The sequence below is a fragment of the Leucopleurus acutus genome, assembly GCF_964270905.1.
Source record: "Leucopleurus acutus genome assembly, chromosome: 5".
In the NCBI taxonomy this organism is placed as follows: Eukaryota; Metazoa; Chordata; class Mammalia; order Artiodactyla; family Delphinidae; genus Leucopleurus; species Leucopleurus acutus.
The window spans coordinates 41964128-41988066 of record NC_139147.1 but is presented as its reverse complement, the minus strand read 5'-3'; the positions used below and the strand labels follow the sequence as shown (position 1 = coordinate 41988066).

At 35.3% G+C, this 23939-nt stretch overlaps 1 protein-coding gene across 2 annotated transcripts in view; it reads right to left on the bottom strand.

The window, feature by feature from the left end:
* EPHA3 (EPH receptor A3) overlaps positions 1-23939 on the bottom strand; it is a gene marked incomplete at both ends in the record, with an annotated part of 361937 nt that overhangs the window by 120853 nt on the left and 217145 nt on the right. For both annotated transcript variants that reach the window (XM_082839944.1, XM_082839945.1), the window contains 2 exons: positions 3946-4281; positions 4961-5116. In XM_082839944.1, coding sequence (XP_082696070.1) covers positions 3946-4281; positions 4961-5116 — 492 coding nt within the window. The remainder of the gene's footprint in view (positions 1-3945; positions 4282-4960; positions 5117-23939) is intronic.

Here is a 23939-nt window from a genome sequence, read left to right as displayed (position 1 = left end):
GAGTGGAGATGATAAAGAAGATCTCTTGCAGAATACTCCTAAGAAACCCTGTGATAAATGACTGAGAAGCAAGGACCAAATTTATTGTAGATGGCATAGGGTACAGTACATTTTCCCAGCGAAGCCCCCCTCTGTCTCCAAGGCAACATTTCTTTTTGTAGCTATATGGCATGAATCATAGGATGGCAGAAAGAACACAAGAATAGAAGTTGAAAGTGGAGTTGGAGTTGGAAGACTTAAGTAGAAGTTTGATCGCTTGATAAAAAGTTGAAAAAACTTCTTGGATCTCAGTTTCTGTAAAATGGGCATGGGGTGGATCTCAAAACTTGAAAGCCCATATATTCTCTACTAGTGGCCCCTCTTCTTGCCTGAGATTGTTACATGCTATAGGATAGTGGAGAAAGGGCAGATTCTATGATGGAAGTTGAGAATAAACAGGGACAAATATTCCACTAGTGGAATGATTTTTCCAGAACTGAAAGGTAAACATACTCATTCAAAGAAGAAAACAAGAAGTAGCAATTTACCCCAAGATATAACGTCACAGATTTTTGTTCTGCAATCTGCAATTCGTTCTGTACATGTTTGACTGATGGATTCATGGATACAATCTTTACGTACAGACCATGTTTTTTATCTCACTGACATACTTTGTGAAAGTATTAAGGGCTGGGAACTAACACCCAAATTCACAACATAATCCTCCACAATTTAGAAGGTGCCTTATCATGTGGTCATCACATGGCTTTTACAATGTAATCAAGAGAAAAATCAACAATTCAATCTCACAAACTAAATTAAAAGGGACACTTTCACATTTCCCCTTTATAGCCATGTCAGAGATAGAGAGGAAGGAGGAATTTAAACACCAGGCCTCGTATCTGTCATAGCCATATCTTTCTAGACGTCGGGAGTTCATTTCTCAAGGCTACCAGTCCATTAACCTTCACAAGAGCAAAAATAAAGCAAAACAATGAAACACTCTGGAGAAATGGCATTGCTTCTAATCTTGCTTATATATTTTACCGTGGGGATTTGAAGATGGAACAAAGACCTCTACCTCCCCAGGCACAAAAATGATACAGACTCCCTGAGATAAATATATAAAATGCCTCATGGTGCATGTTGTAGACATATTTGTGATTTTTCCGAAAAATGAGAGTGGGGTTAGGAAGAGTAGCTGATATCATCCCTGCTGAATCTCTGTCTTTCCCTGTGATTTGTAACTGGGAGGGCCAAAGCATCAACTCCATTTATTTTTTTAAAGTCTTGGCCTGCTCTTGGTTGCCACTTTACCTAGATTCATTCATTGTATATATCTGGAACTATTAGTTTCTTGATAAATGCATTGTCAGAAAGCCAGAGGTCAATGATAAGATAGCAAATAAGGAGCTCTTGCTTGTTTTTATACACTTCTGTTTGACTTAGGAGATAATTATAACACAGATTGATGCTCTTGTTTTAAACAAGGTAGTAAATCAGAGTGAAATATGGGATTTGGGAAAGCCATTTGCCACATAATTATAACTTCTTAAAATTCTTGTGTTCATTGAATATAAGAAGCTATAATCATGAGATACATAGCAACAGCATTACTCATCTTTTTTTTTCTCATGGAAGACAGTTAAATAAACCTAAGTTACAAATCTTTAAATATTATTAACTACAAAGTTTAAATATCATTAACTAAAGCGAAACAAAAGCACATGTTGCTTGGTCTGAGATCTAGCTTTAAGTGGGAGAGATTACAGATTCAGTAAGCAAGATTAAAATAATGATTCGGTGCACTTCATTAAAAAGTCTTGTCTTTTCCATAAATAAACTTTATCACCATGAGACAATGTAAAATTATAAGAATTTCATCAATATAGGAGACTAGAAGAAAAGTGGGAACAAAGGAGGGATGTGGGATCAGAAAGACACATTTAAACATGGACTCTGCCAGGGGTTATATTCAAAATATCTGTCAACTGGCATGCTAGGGACATGGAGCCCTCAAGTTGGAAAAGTTCCCGCACAGGGATCTGGAGACCACTCGAGTGCCAGGATTTACCCTTTTGGTTGCTGGATTACGAGAAGAAGGGGGACCTGACAGACTGGTCTGGAGACTCCTCTAATGCCAAGATTTATCCTTTTGATTGCTAGATTATGGGGAAGGAAGTGGGGGGCTTGATATACTGGGTTTAGGGGGCTACCTAGGGTACTTGAGGAATTAACCAGTACAGGTGCATTTCTATACTCACCTTCAGAAGTAACTTTGTCTGCTTCTAACCAGTATGCAAATAAGTACAAAATTTTACTAACCAGCAGAGTCATACTTGTGCATACTTGGTGAATATTAGCCCTGATGACACCTATTAGTTTTGCACCCTTGGTAGTTTAACTAACCTCCCTGAGTCAGCCAAGTGAAAGAAAGAAAGTGGTGAATTTCCTGGCTAGATATTTGGCTGCTCTAAGACCTCTTCCAGCTGATAGAATTTAGTCATCTCTCCTTTCTCTTTTCTTCTGACATCCAGTATTCATATCCTCGAAGAAAAGAGCGAGTCCCGCTAGAGAGCAGAGGAACTTCCATAATTTAAACCAAATGTAGAAAAGAAGCTGAGTTTACACTCAATTCTAACTTCCAACTCAAGGTTAGCTCTCCTGGGAGCAGATGTGGGAGTCTGTAGTTCTAGCTGAAGTATTTTCAGGGGGCCATCCTGTCTCTTCCTTTTCTCCTTTTTTGGCTCCAATGTTTATTTTCTTGTGTATAAATTATACAATAATATCTCTGAACTGAATTGTTTGAAATGTAACCCTAATTATGATATCTTGTAGCAACAGTTATGCACAATAAATATCTATCAGCTTAATTTTGCACAGCTTTGTTGATTAGAAAACTGTTTTTTACTCATTCATCACAGTTATCACCTTGGAAAAATGATTGTCTTATTTCAAAGGGATATCACTGGCATGTCTCTGTATACTCTGCAAAGTGTAATTCTTCTATATGTTTGAGAGAATCACAACTAAAACCCCATGAATAATTCTGGACACCACACTGTAAAAAAAACCATAGTAAAAAATATCACAAGAATTATCAGAGAACCGAAAAACAAATAGAAGATTTAAGGGGTGACTGAAAAACACAGGATTTACTAACAGTAAAGAAAAGAGAAATGTTGTGGATGCAAGATAAAGAAAGGTGAGAAGTTTATTTAAATTTTCTATTCCATATTAAAGGCCCTTTGCTTACAATCTGGCAACACAGTATTTTCTTTTTAATTAGAAAAAGATTGTCAGTGGAAAATACAGTTGATGAAATCACCATAAAATTTATATCTGGAAATTTTAAAGATCAGTGATTCCAACTGTTTTCCACCAAGACCTCTTTTTACTAAGCTTCTCCTCAATTCCATATTTTTAATTTTTAAATACAAATTGTATCTATTAAATAAAATGTGTTTCTTTTCTTTTTTTTAATTAATAAGAGAGTTTTAACTATCTGAGCTATACTACCCAGAGCTTCTGGGGAGTATAAAATAACTGAATAACTATACACAAAATTTGATATAATCATAACTAAGGTAAAGACATTTATAGTTTTAAATATCGTACATAACCTTTTCCAAGCTAGATTCAATGTCTGTTAAGTTCTTGAAAATACGGAAATGCTGCAAGGAGCCCCATAAGTACTATCTCCAGAGCCCCAGATATTTAAAGATTTCAAATTGGGAAGCAATGGATTAAACTAGCTTAAAATCATCTAACAAATATGATTTATTCTCACTTTGAAGAATTAAATTGAGCTATTTAATGTACCATAACTGTCTAAAAGTAATAAAAAAGAATAACTTGGGGCTCTTTCAAATCTTTTTTTTTCCTACCCTTTCTTCCACTCTTTCTGTGAGAACTATTACTTGGCTCTGAGATGGCAGGAGTAGGAAGCATCCAGCAGGTACTCACCAGCCTGGTTAGTTGTGATGCTGACTGCAGCAAACTGTCTCGGTGGTGAGCTCAGCTCTGACACCCCATTAATGGCATCAATCTCAAAGGTGTAGTTAGTGTGTGCCAGGAGGTCTGTCACTGTCACCGTGGTGTTGGTGAGTCCATACTGTCGAGGGAGGAAGCGGACATTTGGGCTGCATGGCTCACACTGTTTTATGTTCCACCCACATTTTTTACATATGATGTTGAAGGTAACATCTTTCCGGCCTCCTGTGTCCAGGGGCCAACTCCAGTCCAGGATAACCGAGGTCTCATTTATATTAGATATAACATTTCTCGGTGCAGATGGAGGTCCTGCAAAGTAGTTCAACAAAGATTAATGAGCCTCACTTCTGTTTTCTACTACAAGGGAAATAGATCATTTACAGTGGAACTGAAAGAGGTAAATAACCATCTTGTCTTTATTATATACTTTTAATTCATCCTCAGAGGATCCATGAGATTATAGACACATGGATTCAAGAGTGCTGTCCTCCCCGAGCTATGAAGGGGGGAGTTTTGACTCCAGGTTGAAGATGCATTCACGAAGTCCAACAAAGGAATTTACCACTAAATTCAATGCCCTTGTGAATAGTTATGAAAACTTTAGTATTAGTTTTATAAATCTTAGTTCTTTTTCCCTATGACCTATGACCAACATATAACAAGAGGGAATAGAAAAGTAAAAATACAAATCCCATGCCTAAACCTCCCCTACCGTGTCAAAATTATGCAAGATCTAAAACAAGATATAGAAAATTTTCTTTCCTTCTGGGTGTCCTGTTGCAGGAAGTGCTTTAAAAACTAATTCATTTTGTGTGATAAATGTTGCATTTGTGGTGAGGCAAGCATGGAGAGTGAAGCAGAGAAAGCTTTTAATTTGCACATGGAGAGCAGAAGGAAATGGGCCAAATGCTTTAAAAAAAAAACACAATAAGAAGAAAAAAGGAAATAAAACAAACATGGAGGCATGGGTTGCAGCAAAACTACTCACGGGTACAAGCCATGGATGGAGGGTCTTTGTCTGCTCGGAAGTAATTATTCTCACACCTGCAGTTCACTGAACCATCTTCGTGAGTAGAACTGTGAGGTGGGCACTTAGCACACTGCACATTACCATCCGAAGGCTTGTAGAAACCTGGTCGACAAGCTACAAACAAAATGACTCTTTTAAGATTTTGTGATAATTTTGAAAATATATTCTTGAAAATACATAAAACAGATTTCAGGAGGCTAGGGCATGCATTCACTATGAATAAAATCTATTTCCTTCTCCCAGAATTCATAGAAGCAAATAATGTGGCCCCATGTAGTTTCTCCACATATACGTTTGTATTTGTACCAAATGTTAAGGGGGAAAAAAAACCCACAAGATTTAGATTATTTTGGCACTAGAGTGTGATGAAATTTCCATCTCATGTTTTCACAGCTTTACTTGGCATTGGACTGTTTGTGGAGAAAATAAAGCAAAGCCATGTCATCATGCAGCCATTCCCTTTTTAAACATGATGCAATGTGTACAGTCTCTGCAGTTAGTACTTAATATAGTACCCACTTGTTTTCTAATTAGTTTCTGTGTGAACAGCTTTATCCCCACAAATTGCAAGCAACTGAAGAAAGAAGTCACGGCTTTGTCTATATTTTAAGATTCTTGATACATGGTTCTCCTGAGCTATGATATTTTGTTTGCCCTTGACAGTGTCATTCCCTAACTTCTCTGGTAATGGCCTAAAATAAAGGTCTTATTTTATTTCCTTGTCTGTATCTCAAATACACAGGGAGGTATAATTTCTATTTAAACTGATATACTTGTGAATTATTACTAGATTAACACTTTTAAAAATAACTATGTTATCTTCTTTCTTTCCAGTTGCATCTCTGAATGACATGTTTTTTTTTAAGCCCAATGAACAGGTTGCCAGATATTATTTCAGCTACCCATTTAATATTCACTATCTATTTACAGCTTTTACAGAAATGTCTCCATTATAGTATTTTCATCTAATCTGATATAAAATTTAAAATGCTGTACTGTTTTATTTGGTCCATTTTCATAATTACTGTGAGAACTGAAATCATAGTGAAAACCCTAACAAAAGTCCCTTGACATTCCTTTGAGGAAGGAATTCAGGATCTTAAATTTTTAAGTTTCTTTGGAAGCCAATAATTTCTTAAGTCTCTAAAACTCAACTTCAAAGCTACATTGAGATTTGATGGCCTAAACCACTTAGAGACTAGACCCTACAGACTATGTTTATCACTGAATTCCAAAATTTTTTTATATCAACTTCATATTGTGAATAACAGATTATTTGCATTCAAATAAAACCTGTGTGAATAAATCCTAACTTTTATAATCACTAAATGTATTTTAAAAGATAACACACTGTATCTATAATAGTGTATCTCCCTACTGAACATTTCTTGGGAGATAACACTCCCAAAGAAAACACACTGACAAAACCAACTATTAGAATAACTTAAAATGATAGTAATCATTAATCGAGTCTTGCTGTTTTCAAGTTCCTACTAAGAATGGCTGCTCAATGACCATATTACATTAAATTGAACAACTTTTGGTACCATACTGAGAGCCAGTCAAATAAATTCTATTGCCCTAACCAAACTTGGATTAGGATTATAAACTTCTGAACATTGTCATTAAGCACTGGTTAGAAAGGTCCACTCATATCTCATGTCATATTGCCTCAGGGGGAAATGGTATAAAGTATAAACAAACTATGCACTTAACTTCTGGTTTCAATTTAGCTCATTATTGAGTGCCTTTAAATTTGCAAGAGGGCATTGCTGAGTCTTTAAAAGATTAAGTTGCAGTGTTCCAATGTACTTTGTTATTTTGTTTGCTTGTAAATTTATCTCTGTGTTTTTATTTCAGGCTTTTATAGTTTTTACAACATTAGGTATAAAGGTATTCACTAAACACTCAATCACTTTTTGTTAATACTATAAACAGCTATACTATGTGATACTTAAAGACAAGATAGTCACACAATCACTTAGCTACAGCACCACAGCACAGAATTTCTGATAGTATTGAAAGTAGCTATAGTTATTAAGCCTATAAGTTAAGAATGTGACTTGAACTAGTAACCAGACTTTAATTATGAGTAAATAATAACCTTAGAGATGAGAAGAGTAAAAGACAGGTAGGCACATATACATGCAGTTGAATAAATATCTGTCAATCATCTACTTTTGTCCAGTCTCCTCGATAGTCTTAAAGATACAAATGTCCCTAATTCTGTCCATCCCAAAAAGGCCCTTGAAATTTGAAAGCAGGCAACAGAAATTTAACACAGGCCACATGGAGCAAGCACTCCATTCTGATTGATCTGTTGGAAGAAATACACAGAAGGACTCCCATTTGAGAAAGATTAAGACAGTACGAGTTGGCCTGTAAGAAGCATAATTAAATACACAAATAGATCAACATGAAAAGACAAACTGTTAACTAGAGGAATGTGGTGGGTACTGTTGGTTACATACTCCATATCTCAGTCCTGCTTCCTGTTTGCTAATAGAATCCTGATTTTGTTCAGAACTGCATTCTGCCAAGTACTCCCTAAGTCAGATCATTGCAGATAGGGGTGGATGGCCAAAGTTATGGCCAAAGAGATGGCTAAAGAGATACAAACAGAACTCTGATGAAAGTCTTTGGTATACCTTGCATTGATTATGGGCGTAATGACTTACAGGAGACACTAAGTTAAAGGCCAAGAAAATCAGAGAGATGTGTACCCTGCTCTTGTTGACCCAGCAAGCACCAATCTCAGGATTTCGTAACCTTTTTTTTTTTTTTTTTTTTTGCGGTACGCGGGTCTCTCACTGTTGTGGCCTCTCCCATTGCAGAGCACAGGTTCCGGATGTGCAGGCTCAGCGGCCATGGCTCACGGGCCTAGCCGCTCCGCGGCATGTGGGATCTTCCCGGACCGGGGCACGAACCCGTGTGCCCTACATCGGCAGGCGGACTCTCAACCACTGCACCACCAGGGAAGCCCAGGATTTCTTATAATGTCAGAAAAGTAACACCTTGTCTGTTTAAGTCACTGTAGTCAAGTTTTCTTTTACTTGCAGCAGAAAGCATTTCTAAATGATAAAAAAGACAAAGAGAATTCAGTTGAGATGTATTAATTATATAGAATAGCTTAATGGAGCTAAAAAGACTAAGAAAACCCAGTGGTCAGCTTGTGTGTTTTACGTCTGAAAATCCAGGATGTTAGGTGACACACAGTTAGGGATAGACTCTACTCTGCATCTTCTGGCACCTGGTAGCTAGCTGATAGGATTTAATCATCAATTAACAGATATTCATTGAATGCTAACTCTATCCTGAGTACAATGATAGTTTCTATGGTAATATCCTAAATTTGGTCGACACTTTTACTCTTTATAAAGGACTTTCAAATATACCATCTCGGGCTTCCCTGGTGGCGCAGTGGTTGAGAGTCCGCCTGCCGATGCAGGGCACACGGGTTCATGCCCCAGTCCAGGAAGATCCCACATGCCGCAGAGTGGCTAGGCCCGTGAGCCATGGTCGCTGAGCCTGCGCATCCGGAGCCTGTGCTCCGCAACGGTAGAGGCCACAACAGTGAGAGGCCCGCGTTCCACAACAACAACAACAACAAAAAATATATATATATATACCATCTCAATTAAATCTCACAACAGTTCTATTGAAATAATCAAGGTAGATATTAATTTTCTTAAATGAACAATTGAAGCACAAACAGAATGCCCAAGAAAACAAAGAAATTCATAGTCCGAATAAGCAAGAAAATTTCTGCTTTTAATTTTATGTAAATCACTCATTAAAAGCAAATCATTTTCCTACCAATTCTAAGCTGTTGGTATGACATTGAAGAATAGTCATCTAAAAAATTTAATGCAACACATTTAATTAAACACATGCAAGTCTTTTTTCATCTATTCCTAGTTAAGACACCATTTCAGAAAGGCTGATGTTCTCTTGTATTCTCCAGGATTTTCTATCTATTTGAGGTGTAACATTGTTATGGGCAGATGAGCAATTGAACTTTTGTTGGAAGGGCAGAGGTTGTCTGTCAACTTTAAGAATAGTGTGACCCCACTATATGTGGGAGCCATACAAGTAAATTTTCTTTTTCTTGATACAAACAGAATCTCTAAATCCTTGACTCATATTGTTCAACAAATTTGAGAATGTGACTGAAAAGTTTGTATTCACTAATAAAATTATTATACTAGTAAGAAACATTATCTTTAAATGTATAAGGGGAAATTCTTTATATATTTACTTCAAACTTCTTCCCACCATAAATAATCTCTCTCCCTTGCAATAAATCATCTTGTACTGAAATACCTATCCTTTTGTTATACCTACTTCATTCTTAAAAAAATCCTCATGGAAAAATTTGAAACTCTACCTCTACGGGGCATTAGTACTTGTGTTTTATTATCTTTGCTTATGGTAGCAGAAGCAACGATTGTAATTTAAAAGTATCTCCTTCCCTTCCTTGAATATAAAACTGCTAATATAACAATGTGCACATTTCTCTCCTTATGCATTACGTTAGAGAATGAGAAGGTTCAGCATACGAAAAGTAAAACCCAGGTAATAAGTAGAAAGTAGATATGTTAATGTGTTTTCTTACTTAAAGGAAGTCTTTGTCAACTTATTACAGAATATCAAAGAACAGAGAACATGCAAGAAAGGTAAACAAATTAATACTAATTCAGGTTTATCCAGCTTTAAGTTTAAAAACAACAAACAAACTTCTGCTATATACTTAAGGCTTTCCCTGTGTTGGCCAGTTAGAAAGCAATACTTAACTAAGGTGGAAATGCACATACTCAAAGCCTGCTGCCAAAATGACAGAATTCTGATTTACATCTTTCCTCCCATAACCCAGTAGTACATGTTCTTGTCAGTCAAACACTGGTAGAATTATTCATAGATTTCTACCTCAGGGTAGTAAAACCAAAGAGTGATTAAACAGTGTAAGATCTTTTAAGTAGAGGCAAACTGCTGCCCCTTTTTGCGTCCCAGAGACGTTTTATCCCCTTGCTGTAATGGAGATTTTTGAACTAGTTAATTGTGGCAGGAACTCTGGGCTTTGAATAAGCAAAGTAGGAATGATACATGAAACTAAATTAACCATTAAAAATGGGATGTAGCACCTCCTCAAATCCTACTGGATATCATCATGGATTTACCAGGAATCAGACTTGTTCATGTAATGTTTGGATTTCATTTATTCACTTTCAAAAACCAAACATGTACTGATCTCCTAAGATGACCTAGACATTTTATTGTGTCCAGTCACAGTGATAAAATTCACAATCCTAGCTTTAAACAGGAGACCAATTAATTCCATATGGTGCCGTTATTTTAGAAATGGATCTTCTCACTTGAGAATGTAAGTGCTAAGACACTTTGCAACAGAACAGTTTTAAGTAATCTTCACCAAGAAATTCCCTAATTTCACTTCTCTATATCCCAACTCTTCAAGGTTTTCAGCATCTTACAGGAAGACCACTAGACTGGGAAAGAGGAAACGTACGTTTTGATGTAGTTTTTTCTACTAAATAGGTATTATCTCAAAGTCACTGACCAGGTGTCTTCCAGTTTTTATGAGGTAGTTGGGATAGTGACTTCCTCTTCTAAAATAAGTCTGAAGATTCATTTCTAGTTATTATTATCTGTTCCCAGGTTAGATCCTGAGCAATATAGAGATATGAGTTTTTTCTTATTCATTTTGCATGCTCTGTGTCCAGAACATTGCCCAGCACCTAGCAGTTGATGAAATACATTTTTTAAATGAATAATTAACTTGTAACCAATTGTCCTCTCTGGATTTCAATTTCTTCATTTATCAAATGATGGTTATCGATTATCTTGTCTCTTAATACTCTTCAGGCTAGACACTTTAAAAGGTTAATGCTTCATATACCAAAATTTGTAGGATTCCTAGAACTTTCTAAGTAGAAAAAATTAGAAAAAGCATCTTCATTTTCATCCATGATTTAAGGATTAAAATAAGCCATTGAAATTACAAAATCACATAGGGCAACAAGACAAAGAAAAGAGGCTCTCTTCTGATTTAAAAGAAATATACTTGAATCAAGAAATGTCAGGTTTTTGCCCTTTTCAGTGTTTTTCTATATCAGAGCAGTATATATTCAAAGGGTATGTGGATTTCATGATTGGATGGATTGAATGATAAATTCACTGCAAAGCAAATAATTCCCTATTATTATATTTTCATCTTACCCAGTAGCATAATAGAACTATGTTTCATTATATTCTTCCTTTTATGTATACTTTAGATAGAGTAGAATGTTTAAAAGCTGGGAAATCTTATAAGAATAAATAAAAAACTAAAATATTGATATTAATTATTATTTAAAATTTTTTTAAATGTAGGAAGGTGTGATTTTCTTTTTCTCTTTTAACAGTAAGGAAAACTAGCACGATACTGAAAATACAATTTAAAAGACAAAAGATTTTCCTTCTGTTAGTCTGAAGTGAGGTTTTATTTGTCTTTTTCTTGTTAATCTACCTTTTAGTTCCTCTATTTTAAGTGCCCAGTTAGTGAGAGTATGCATGTTCATTTACTAAGCGAACCCCAAAACTTATTGAAAAAGCCCCAGGATGGGCCACAGTAGAACAAAAATGAAGAAGCTCTTGCCAAATGTTAATTTTCTATTGAGAACACTAAAAATATGAATAAAATAAGAGAAGGAAGCCAAAATAATACCAATTTGTAATAAATGAATTAGAAATATTTTGGGAATCTGCTGATTCCATATTTATAGAGAGGTAAGAATAAAACAGGAACTAAATACTACGGGTCAGTAGTGGGATAAAATAACAAACTACCAGCTTTGGAAAAATATAAAGAAAAAAAGTATGAAATAGGGAGTATTATGAGCACTAGCTATACAATGAATAATAATTATAAAAAAGCTTCCAGATAGAATCTTGGCCTCATTCCCAAAGCACATAGCACACTTTTCCTCTAAGATGTAATTGATGGGCTTGAGTTATGCTGATACAGAGAATGGGTAAAGTTACCATAGTGAAAGGAAAACAAATGCACTTAGTAAACCATGGTGGCTACTGTTGAAAGAAAGTAGACAGCTTTTCAATTGCAAAGTGAATTTTGTCTCCAGTTGACTAATGTGGTTGACTTTTAAGAGAAAACATGGTACTAATTAAGGGTTAAAAGGCTCATTTCAATTTGAATTAACTTTAAATTAGAAAATAAAGCTGTTGGTAAATAGGGTCTTTTTAGTATTCAGACCTGAGCTCTATACACACAGGGCTATACTATCAATTCCCAGCCATAAACACAAACTAATGACCAGAACCAGCACTGACTAAACAGATGATTTCCTGGCCTTGCAATTCCAGGCCTGAAAGGGTCTATTTGCCAGTACAAGGTCAAAGCAACTGTTTATTCCCAAAATGAGCTGTACTCCACAATCTTACAGGAACTCTATTCTTTGCCATTTGAATAGAGGTACAATGCTTTGAGGCAAGGCAGAGGCATTTCAATACACTGGTAGTGGCTATGTTCAGTCATTAAACCCTGCCTGCAATGTGCAGCATTTACAAAGTGATCAAGTGTTTCCTTCTTCTGTTCCTTCACTGTTCAATAAAAAAGGCCTAAGGCAAAATGCCACCATACTATTGCACACAACAGAATCAATCACAATCTAGTGTGGTTCAAAGATAGCTTAGTAACAAGACTTTATTGCATTTGTTGTTGTTCCATCAGATTTAGCAAGACAGGTGCCAGTAACACTGAAATATGTTCAATGCATGTTCACCACCAAGAGAATGTTAAAAGAGACCCTGCTCCTAAGGATGCTGTGTTTTGCCAGCTTTTCAGTTGTCTTCTACTTTCAAGGAAGAACGGTGTGCTTTAGGAGTAGGAGTAGTTGAGTTTTTCTATTCTTAATTATCAATGCCCAGAGAATGAGACCAATTAATAAAATTTAAAAATTCATAGAAACATGTATGTTATGAGCAGGTAAATACTAAAACCGGGAGGGAGGAGGGGAGGTGGGGGAGGGAGGGAGGGAGAGAGAGAGAGAGAGAGACCGATAATGAAAGAGAGAATCATTTTTATGGGATATTATTGTGGTGAACATAAAATGCATAGGACCCAAACCTATACTCAGAATATATTGAGAGACAGCCTGGAAAAGCTTTTGAGAATAGTGCCAGAAGTTTTCTTTAGAGCAGAATAGCATTGGAATGTCTAAGAAAACCATTCCTTGGAAGGGATTTTGGAGGAGGTAAATCACTTCCATGTCAAAATAAGCCCTACTATGGCTTAGCATTTTCCGGACTACACTGGAAATATAGCTAGAGCTTGGAGAGGTCAGCAGTCCAATACTCACCTTTATAAGTCAATTTTAGGAGAATAGAATTGCCATCATAGATTCATAGTCACCCAGATTAGAGTTTGAGATACAAGTCATGAAAACTTCAGATGCTATTTCCAAGGATCTATTGTACATGAATGCATAAAGAACAACCAGGTCCTCTGTATGTTTATATGCACAAAGATATATGAACAATGCTATTTATAATATTGGCAAATTAGAAAGAATATAATGCCTCAAATTAGAAAGGTGGTTAAACTATGCTATGTTCTGGGCTTCCCTGGTGGCGCAGTGGTTGAGAGTCCGCCTGCCGATGCAGGGGACACGGGTTCGTGCCCCGGTCCGGGAAGATCCCACATGCCGCGGAGTGGCTGGGCCCGTGAGCCATGGCTGCTGAGCCTGCGCGTCCGGAGCCTGTGCTCCACAATGGGAGAGGCCACAACAGTGAGGGGCCCGTGTACCGCAAAAAAAAAAAAAAAATCTATGCTATGTTCATACAATTCCATATATAAATTATGCTATTCTCATACATTTATGAGACACATTATGTCTCACTCAGAAAGATGCTCATAATATTTTATGGTAAAAAAGCAGAATAAAACAATGTGTATGCAATCCTTTTATTGTTTATATTTTTTGCTTATTAACATATCACTTATCTAATGAAAAACTTAAAATATTAAAGTCTTAGAATTATAAAGATTGCACATACACACACAAAAGAATCAAAACACTATAGTTAATGAACGTGTGTGTGTGTGTGTGTGTGTGTGTGTGTGTGTGTGTAATTTGACCTTTAGGTGTATATCATGTAAAGTGCAAAACTAAATGTGTACTATATGTGGGGCCTAAATCTACACATCTATATTACTCTCTCTCACTCTCTTTTCCTACACACACACACACACACACACACTCACACACACCACAGTTTTGATTAGCTCTTGCTTCTATTATACTGGTCAAGGAGTTTCATTTTTCTTCTCTCTCTTCTTTAAAAAAGCAACATAGGGGAAAATTATGGTTGACTGCAAATGCTGATAGCCCCACTAATGTGAATTTCACACTTTTGATCTCAAGTAATTCTATCTCCACTTGGGAAAATTTACATAGAAAATAGCACAATTTTAAAAATCCAGGATTTAAATGAAAACCTATAAAAGGTGGAAAACTCAGAGGAAAAGTATTCTGTAAACACTGCAAGACACATTGCAAAAATATTTGCTCTCATAGCTACACTGTTAATGATCTACTCTCTAAAAAAAAGAGAGAGCCATCTAGAATTTGGTGGAATGATGACATTATTGTATTTAAATCAGCTTTATATTTTAGGCAAGTTTATTTTTAAATAATGTCATTTTCTATTCTGAGGAAATACCTCTGCAACTTTCAAATGTATATCTTAACAATTCTTATAATCCTATCACCTTTCCATTCCATTTTTATTGTTAAATTTATGAAAATGACTATTTGATAATATTCTGGTTAGAAAGCAAATGGATTTAAAATAAACCTCTAATGTGTCTTTTATACACTGAGCATTCACTTTATGATCACAAAATATTACCAACTAGGAGAAGTCTGCAATTTAAAAGTATTCAGTATTTGCTTTGAGTTACTTCATGGCTAACAGCAATGTATAAGGTAATATAGAAAAAAAATGAGCTAATATAATTCTAGGATCTCTTTTAATTTATTTTTATGCTTTTGGGAAATACTTGCTCCAAAATAGAAAGGGGAGTAATATTCAAAGCATTCTGAAATTCACTTCCTTAAATGTGTAAGAATGGATTTCACAAGGAAAATAAAAAACTAAATTAGATGCCCATTGGATCAGCACAATCATTAGCTGAATGAGTGTTTCAAAATACCTTAAACCAATCATGTATTTTGAAACTATTAAGGAAGACACAAACATTCATAATTGTGTAGAACAGTATGTTTATAAATTTGAATTTCACCTAAAATTAATTCCATCCTATTCAAGAAAAAAATATTTTTCTATTTGCACAAGAAGGGCAGTTGCCACAGAAATAGAGAGTAGTCTTTAATGGTGTTATGAAAATAAAATGCAACAGGCTTGAATACCTTAAAATGGTTAATTTCTAAATATAGAGATGAACATTTTTTTCATAGTTATGACTATTATCCTAGAACATTACATTCAACTTGGAAGACAGATGCATTGCAACAAAAAGACTAAAAAGGTTAAATCCATCTGAGAGGAGGAGAGAATTAAAGGGCAGAAAGAATGGGAGAAAATATAGAGGCAATATTAAAATGCATTGCTTACAGTTGGCAAATATATACCACTCAATACAAATAACTGGGGCTCAAGAGTTTGGAACATAAGGAGTAAAAACAACAGGAGGAATATGTCTTCTGCTTTCATTCACTCTGGTCATCTCAGATAACTTCAGATTTGGTAAGCTGTGCTCAGTGTTGCTATCCTTGAAGTAGTGGGAGGAGAGGGAGAGAGAGAGAGAGAGAGAGAGAGAGAGAGGCAGGATGGAAGGACAGAGAGAGGAGGGAGTGGGAGGGAAAAAAGAATGGGTGTGTCTTTGTGTATGCTAACATAGCCACATGTAGTGTGTGTGTCTTGTCTGCAGCAGGTGTGTGTGTTTCTCTACTTTAGACCACTGTGTGCATTCTGCAAGTGTTTCTTCAGGGCAGAGATCATTACATTCCACCCACTCTCTGGAGTAACTGTTTAAGATTTTGTTAACTGACTTCGGAAAATCATTCAAGATAACTGTTTGTCTTCTTATATTCTGCAAAGTTAGGGGTTTAGATCTTGTACATGAGGCTAGATAGGTGAGGGATTGGGAAGGAAATTGGGCATTGAGTCATATCTTATCCCAGCAGCCTTTGAAAAGCCAGGCAGATTGCATTACCTGCTTGCATCACCTTCCCCAGATCTAGCTACCTGAAGAGAACACCTCACCTCTTTGTAATATAATAAATACCATTTACTGAAAATCTCCTCCATGTCAAGCACTACACTTCTGTTTCATCTCTGCACTTACAAAAACCATGTGAGACAGGTATTATCTGTTTTTCCTGAGGAGATGATTGAAGTTTAATGATATTAAGTGCATTAGCTGCTTACCCCACTATTTTAAATGTTGTAACCAGAAATTATACCCAAGTCTGAGGGATTGCTAGACACAGATATGTATGTGTTTTTGTTTCCATTGTCTTCTCATCATGTAAAACTTAAAAGTGATAACTAATAAAGAACTGACAATGGATCCATCACCCTAAAATTAATGTAACAAATTTATATAGTATGACTATAAAAATATTAGACAGATCTTACTGGCACAAGGAAAATAGATTATTTCATTTTCTTTCAGTAACCATTTGCCAATAGTAATTTTTTTCAACAATATCTCAAGCCTACGTCTAGCAAGATGGATGGCTCTGATGGAAGGAAATTCTATTCATAATGAACAGAAAATGCTTAACTGTTGTAGATCTGTTAGAAAGGTATTTGTGAGCTAGATTTCTGTGCAGGGGAATCTGCCTGCTTATCATAGATTGGATTTTCTACTTTCTCTTTGTTACCAGCTGAAACAAGGAATTTTATTTTGTAGTGGGGGAAAAGCATACCATAAACAGTTTCTAATCAAAACCAAAAAGGGCTAATGCAATTTCACTTTACGGTGTAATTTATTAGTCTGTTAGACATAAAGAATTCTCAAGTAGCCTAGGAAAATACAGTATTCAACTTTTTTCACTAAAAAATTACATTGTTTTTCACTAAAAAATTACATTGTTTTTCACTAAAAAATTACATTGTATTTGGAGTTCTTCAAAGTATCTACTGAAGAGTAAATACTTAGGATACTAACAAGAGTTAAACAAAATAGCAACTTTCCCAAGACTGGGGGAGATTTGATGCACTTCAGAAGAGGTGCTTAGATCAGACAGAAAAAGACAAATATCATATGAATATCACTTACATGTGGAATCTAAAAAAGAATGACACAAATGAACTTACTGACAAAACAGAAATAGAAAGGGGATAGCTGGAGTGGTGGGGAGAGATTAAATTAGGAGTTTGGGATTGACATATACAGACTATTGTATAAAAAATAGGTTAAAAAGTAAATCCTTGTTAGGACCTACTATCTTGTAATAATCTATAACGGAAAAGAATCTGAAAAAGAACACATATATATATATGTATAACTGAACTACCCTACTGTACATGTGAAATTAACACAACATGTAAATTAACTATACTTCAATTAAAAAAATAAATAAAAATTTAAAAAAGAAAAGATGCCTAGAAAAGGCCTTAGCATTCTCCCCAATCTGTACTTGTCACTCTGTATATATTCAGCACAACTAAGTAACAACTGATTTTAAAACCAATAAATTTTTTATTAATTAGGACCAGAAAATAGCACATTTAAAATGCCTTAACATAACTTATAACCTCGGGATCCATACAATTTTCCTTCTGAGGAATCTTGGTTCACAGTACTTTCAATTTATTTGATGATAATATAGTAGGAAGCTATATCTTAAAAAAGGAGAATAAACTGCGTGACTACATAAATTTAATTTCATGTTCAGTAATATCTGAAATAATCCAAACTCATAGTCCAGTTCTCATTTTTGATTGCCTTCACATTTAACCATGTGTGCGCTTATAGGACTGAAAAAATTGCCACTACCTGAAATCCTTTTCCCAAAACTGTGCTTAACTCAGTTGACAAGTGATATATCTCGCAAGGCAATAGAGTTACTAGACCTACATATAAACTACATGCTGAAGGTTTGACCCTGTTTTTATAAAACACATGTATAAAAAACATTTTACTCTTTAAAACTCAACTCCTATTATATTACTGTGGTGTGACAGCTAAGATAAAGAGCACCTAGAATGCTTGGCTCATGAAAAGTGACCAACAAATGCAGTAAATTTTGAGAGAATAATAGACGCTTTCTCCTTCTCTCCATAGCAGTGTCCCATTATAATATTTCCCATGCCCAATTACTAGGTTTAACCAATCCTAAACATCTTAGTAGACCAAATTTCCCTTTAAAGAATCAGTCTCATGCAATGAATCAATCATGAAGTTCCATAATGCAAAAATAGGAAGAAGACAATTAAAAAATATATATGTATGTGTTCCATTAGGTGCTAAATGCAGAATATATAATATATGTAAGATATACATAATATAAAATCTTATATATATGATTAATGATAAATCATAAATCATATTTTAAAACTAGAAATAAAGAAGACTAGGCGTCTCTTCAGTTTCTCCTAAACATTTCTTTTAAAGAAATTCTTCAATTACATTTAAGCAACTATCTCCAGGATAAAAAAAACATATGAGGTCTATTTACTAAGGAAACTTAATTTCCTGAATGAACATATTAGCCTAGAAGAGAAAAGGTGTACGTGAATTTCCAATTGAGTAACAATAATGATCACAATATGTACACCATCTAACCTTAAAAGTGAAATCTATCATCTTCTGTGATATGTACAAAGCACTAAAGGATGTATGTGTTATGTAAAAGACAGAAGCAAAAAGTGGAAGGCAGAGCATTCTAGGGTGAAAGCCTAGAGGCAGGAAGGAGTTTTAATAGTTTATGAAAGTGAAAGAAAAAAGAGAGTATAGCTGAAACTGAGAGGATACATGGGTCTCAAATCAGTCTGGGGAGGCACGCAGACCAATCAGGCCATGCAGTGCCTTCAGGGTTATATTAAGGGCTTGTTTTTACACAGTAAGTGGTGCGGGAGGTCGTTGAAAGGTTTTATGCTAAGGTACACCACAGTCAGATTTACATTTCAAACGCTCATTCTTGCTCCTTTGGCGAAAACGCATCGAACTGAGTCAAGAATGGGGCAGACAAGATGCTACCGAAATAATTCAGATTAGAGATGATATGACATAGACAGAAAAATAGTTATGGGCATAGAAGATAGAAAAATAGTTATGGGCATAGAAAGATGTGAATTCATTTGAGAGACATTATGTAGGTAACATTGATAGCTCTTGGAAAGAGCGCAGATGCCGAGCATAAGGTAGAAGAAAGCATAAGGACTGACATCTAAGTTTCTTGTTTGAGTTTTTGGGTGCTATCCCTATTTCCTGAGGATGGAATGAATGGATATATATAGGTAAGGACACAATAGTTTAATTGGGGGTATATTTCATTGTGTTAGGCAATTGGAAATGCCAAGTAAGCATTTGCTGTACTAAATTGTGTGGTACTTATATTATTTGTACTGCAAAGAAACTGATTCCAATATTTTCATGTTAAGGAAAATGCTGCATTTAGTTTTCTTTGTCCTATAGGCTTTCATTTAATGACACCAGATGAAGTTGGTTATCAAGAATATGGGTTTTGAGAGGAGCCGCATAATCAAGCAATATATGGCTTTTTTATGTAAAAAGAGTACAATAAAATATTGCTGGAGAAATCTTCCATGTTACAGATATATTAGAAAAAACAAAGTGTCTTTACTAAGTTGGGTAATTTTTCCACTTAGAACATGGTAGTAATTAAACCAGAATATTGATTTTGATTTGCTCATGAATAGATACTTGGCTTCCCAAACAGAAAACCTGTGTTCATGAACTCAACATTTGCCTGAATTTTGCTAATACACATTACTTATCACAAAGCAGATAAGGAAAAAATATTATGAGCAGATCATCAAAAATATATCAGGACTACTGGAGCAACATTTTAAAATGCAACATTAATGCTAAGATATTATTTTAATGTTCATATTGTAATTAAGAGCACATGTGCAGACTTCTCAGTTTCAAATCTTAACTCTGCCACTTCCAGACTATGCAGCTGCACAAGTTACAAAGCCTCTTCATTTCTCAGTTTCTCTGTGTCCATAATATAGGGATAGTAAAAGAGACCTACCAGGATTTCATAAGAATTAAATGAGAGTATAATGTTTCAAATACATATCATAAATTAGTATTACTATATATTCATATAAGTAATTAAATATTTACATAGTGTATACAAACATTTCTAAAATTTATGACAAAAATCAATAGATTTGTCATTATACTTTAACAATATTAAACCTCATCTTCCTTTTCTTAAATTTTCTACTTTTGGAAATATATTAGGCATTAGGCATTCATTTCTCCTTGAAATATTACTGCAATATCCTTCTCTGTTAAAATTATAATTTTCCAGAGGATTCACAAAAATACAGCACAACACAGCACCTTCTTGTCAAAGTAAATTATTGATAGATGTTTGGCTAGTCCTTCACTGTTCCCAATACTTCCAATGATCTCTTTGTGACCCTGGAGATTTCCATAGATATATTATGTCTATACACCATTTTAGTTAACACAGACAAACCAGAGCAATGTTTTGCCCTTGGTTCCTGGTTGATACGCCAGTCCATCCCATCACACATGACTAATGCCTTCACTTTCTCTGTAACCCTTGTATTTACTGGTGGAAGGTGCTGAATGGGTCTCCTCAGGGGTAATTGAAACAATTACCTCTGACTTTATAGCTCAAAGCCTCTTTGCTTCTTTATATAGATTCACTCTTTCCACCCCCAGTACTGCCAATTCTTTATTTTTATTTTCTGGCTGCCATACGCCCTAGCAAACACTTAACAAATTTGGCCGACTTGCCTCCACATCTTCTCCTCACTTCTTGAAGGAGCCTCTTTTACTGAGTTTCAAAACATATCTGACTTTGAAACGCTTTAGTTTTCCTGAGACTTATTTCTTCTTAAGTACAGACTAAGGTGATATGATCCTTTCAACTTTCAGCCGCTTGTCCAAATCTGTATCATGTTGGCACTGACCAATGTCTCCTCTGTCTGATAGCTTTTCTGACAGTTAATGAGAAGTAAAAGGCTAGAGCTATTAGTCCAAATCCTAGGGGATAAGTGTCCAGATTGTGAAAACCACATGCACATATGGCAATAATTGGCAGGCTCTTTTAGGTGATCACAGAATTATTTCCAAAGACCCAATGGATACTTGAATAATTCCTTGGTGCCAAATAGGAAACTCTCCTGAGTATATACTTCTTTTTGTGCAGTCACTGTGTTTTGTTTTCCCCAAATGGACTTTTCCAATGAAGCAGATTCATTTGAATAGTTTATGCCAGAATTTATATAATTCTACCAAAATTCTAGACTTACTCTATGGCAAGTGAAACCTCAGAAATAAGATACTTCAGCTCCACCCTGCATAAGGTATTATAGATCTAAATGAACAGAAGCCAACACATTTACACATCTAAATATCATAGCGCTAGGAGCAGCCGCTCAGCCTTATAAATTATATTCCTTCAGGAAGCCTAATACCATTTATAGAATGCTATTTTAACTCTTTCTCATCCTTTTGATTTTTGCAAAAGTAGCACAGCATGGAGTCTATTTCTCTTATGGCATTTATTAATTGAATATTTAGGGATTCAATTTTATATCTACTTCTAAACCTGCTCCTTTGTCCAAGCCGATTTACAAGGCTCTTTGATACTCCTTTCCGTTTACTTATACTTGGTAATAAATTAAGCATTCCTCAGAATCACAAGCAATTAATAAATGAGTAGAATGTTGCAGGTCTTCTAACGGACTAACAGAAATTTAAAGGGAGTGCTTATTTATTGAAGTAGTTTCAGAACATTTCCTTAGAGCATAAATATTTTAACTTATTTTATCTTAATATTTACATATTTTAACTTACTATTATTTTATCAATAGTTTGAACTATAAGCACAGCTTCCTTATTCAACTCTATCCTTTCATGTAGAAGAAAGAACAGTTCAAGTTTGGGAGGTAACAGACCTGTGCTCTAGTCCTGACCAGCCCTACCTAGCTGGGTGCTGTCTTACGTTGAGGGAATTCGTACCAGACCCCCTGGTGGGTCTCAGACCTCATTGGTGGTTGTAGATGGGATTGATACCAGGTCTTCCTCCATCTCATGTGCTGCTTCCATTGTGCTCACGGCATAGAACTTTAAGAGCAAATAACAAATTTATCCCGGGTCAATTTAACCTGGAATGCATGTGCTTTTGATAATATTTTATTCTACATACATGTTCCTATATTGAACTCTGGGAGCAGTCTAATATGCCAAGCCAGTGGTGTGAACTTCCCCATGGAGAAACAGAAACAAAACAAGTACCCTTCCCTAAACTTATATTATCCATCATTCCTTCCTCTATCAATTATTATTGGCACAAAATTGACTTTTCAATAGCTAGGATGATACTGATTCTGCTTGAGGAATTTCTTTTCAATTTTACTTTACAGAGGAATTTATAGTCAATTCATTGAGATAGGTTGTTACTTACCACGTGAATAAAGTAATTTTAGTCAATAATACCATATTTGAATATTCCATTGATGATTTTTCAGAAGTTGTAGAAGACTTTCAAATACTTTCTGTGATGTTGTATCTCTGTATTCATTGCTGGTAACCTAATAATTAATTTTTGCTAATCAAGATTCTAAATAAGCATATAATTAAGTTTAAACAAGGATTAAAAACTCTTGCTATGTAGCTCCATGGCTTTAAAGAAAAAAGTTCACAGGATTGTTGTTTTATTTAAAATCTCATATCCTAGAATAATAGACTTGGTCATCTATTTAGCACTCGTCTCCCAGGATTAGAAGATGACATAAGATAGTTCAATGATCACATTGGAGAACATGTTTCCCCTAAAGCAAAGATAATATCCCTGTAGTCACCTTTAGTTTCTTATCGCAAGTTACTCTTTCATTTGCTGAATTTCCATTCTTATGTGTCGACTATAACTTGATAATTAAACACCTTTGGGACACTAGGGAACACCATGAGATGAACACTATTCTGAACACAGCTGGAGGCCATTGAAATGCTGCTGCATCAGATGAAGTGAAAGGCTTGGCATCGTGGGAGGATAATGGCAGGGAGTTGGCACTTGCATGTTGTTTTCCGCATCATTTTCTATTTGAATTCTTTGTACATGCATGCATGCCTATCATTCTCCTAAATATTATCAATAAAATGAGTAGTATGACAATATAAATTAAACAGTCACCCTTCTTAGAAGTATGAAATTTTTTCAATATCAGAAATTTCTAGTGCTTAGAATTCTGAACATTTTGAACACAGCCATTGCTTAAATCCACACATTTTTAAAATAATAACAGAACAAACTGGTGTTTATAAATGTTTTATATGTATGTATATGTATACCATTATTTGTAGACACAAACCTAAGAGTATCTTAAATTCACTTCTATGGATACTTATAGGTAGCATATCAAAAGCAGGATGTTACACCATGAGCCTCAACTGAAAATGTGCTAATCTTTTTTTTTTTTTAATAGGGAATTCACATGGTAGCTTAGCATTAAGAGAGAGAGAAGCTATTTCAACATTTTATCGCATCAGTTTACACAGTCTGAGGCCCCCATTTTCACGCAAAGGATAAGCCTGTCTCCCAACAGGACAAGTTTGGGGCAAGTCCTCTCCTCTGGATAGGGTTTTGATGAGTAGTGCCACTGTGCTTAGTCTCTACGAGTTTCAGTTTTGTCACCATCCTGACTGGTGTACTAACTATGT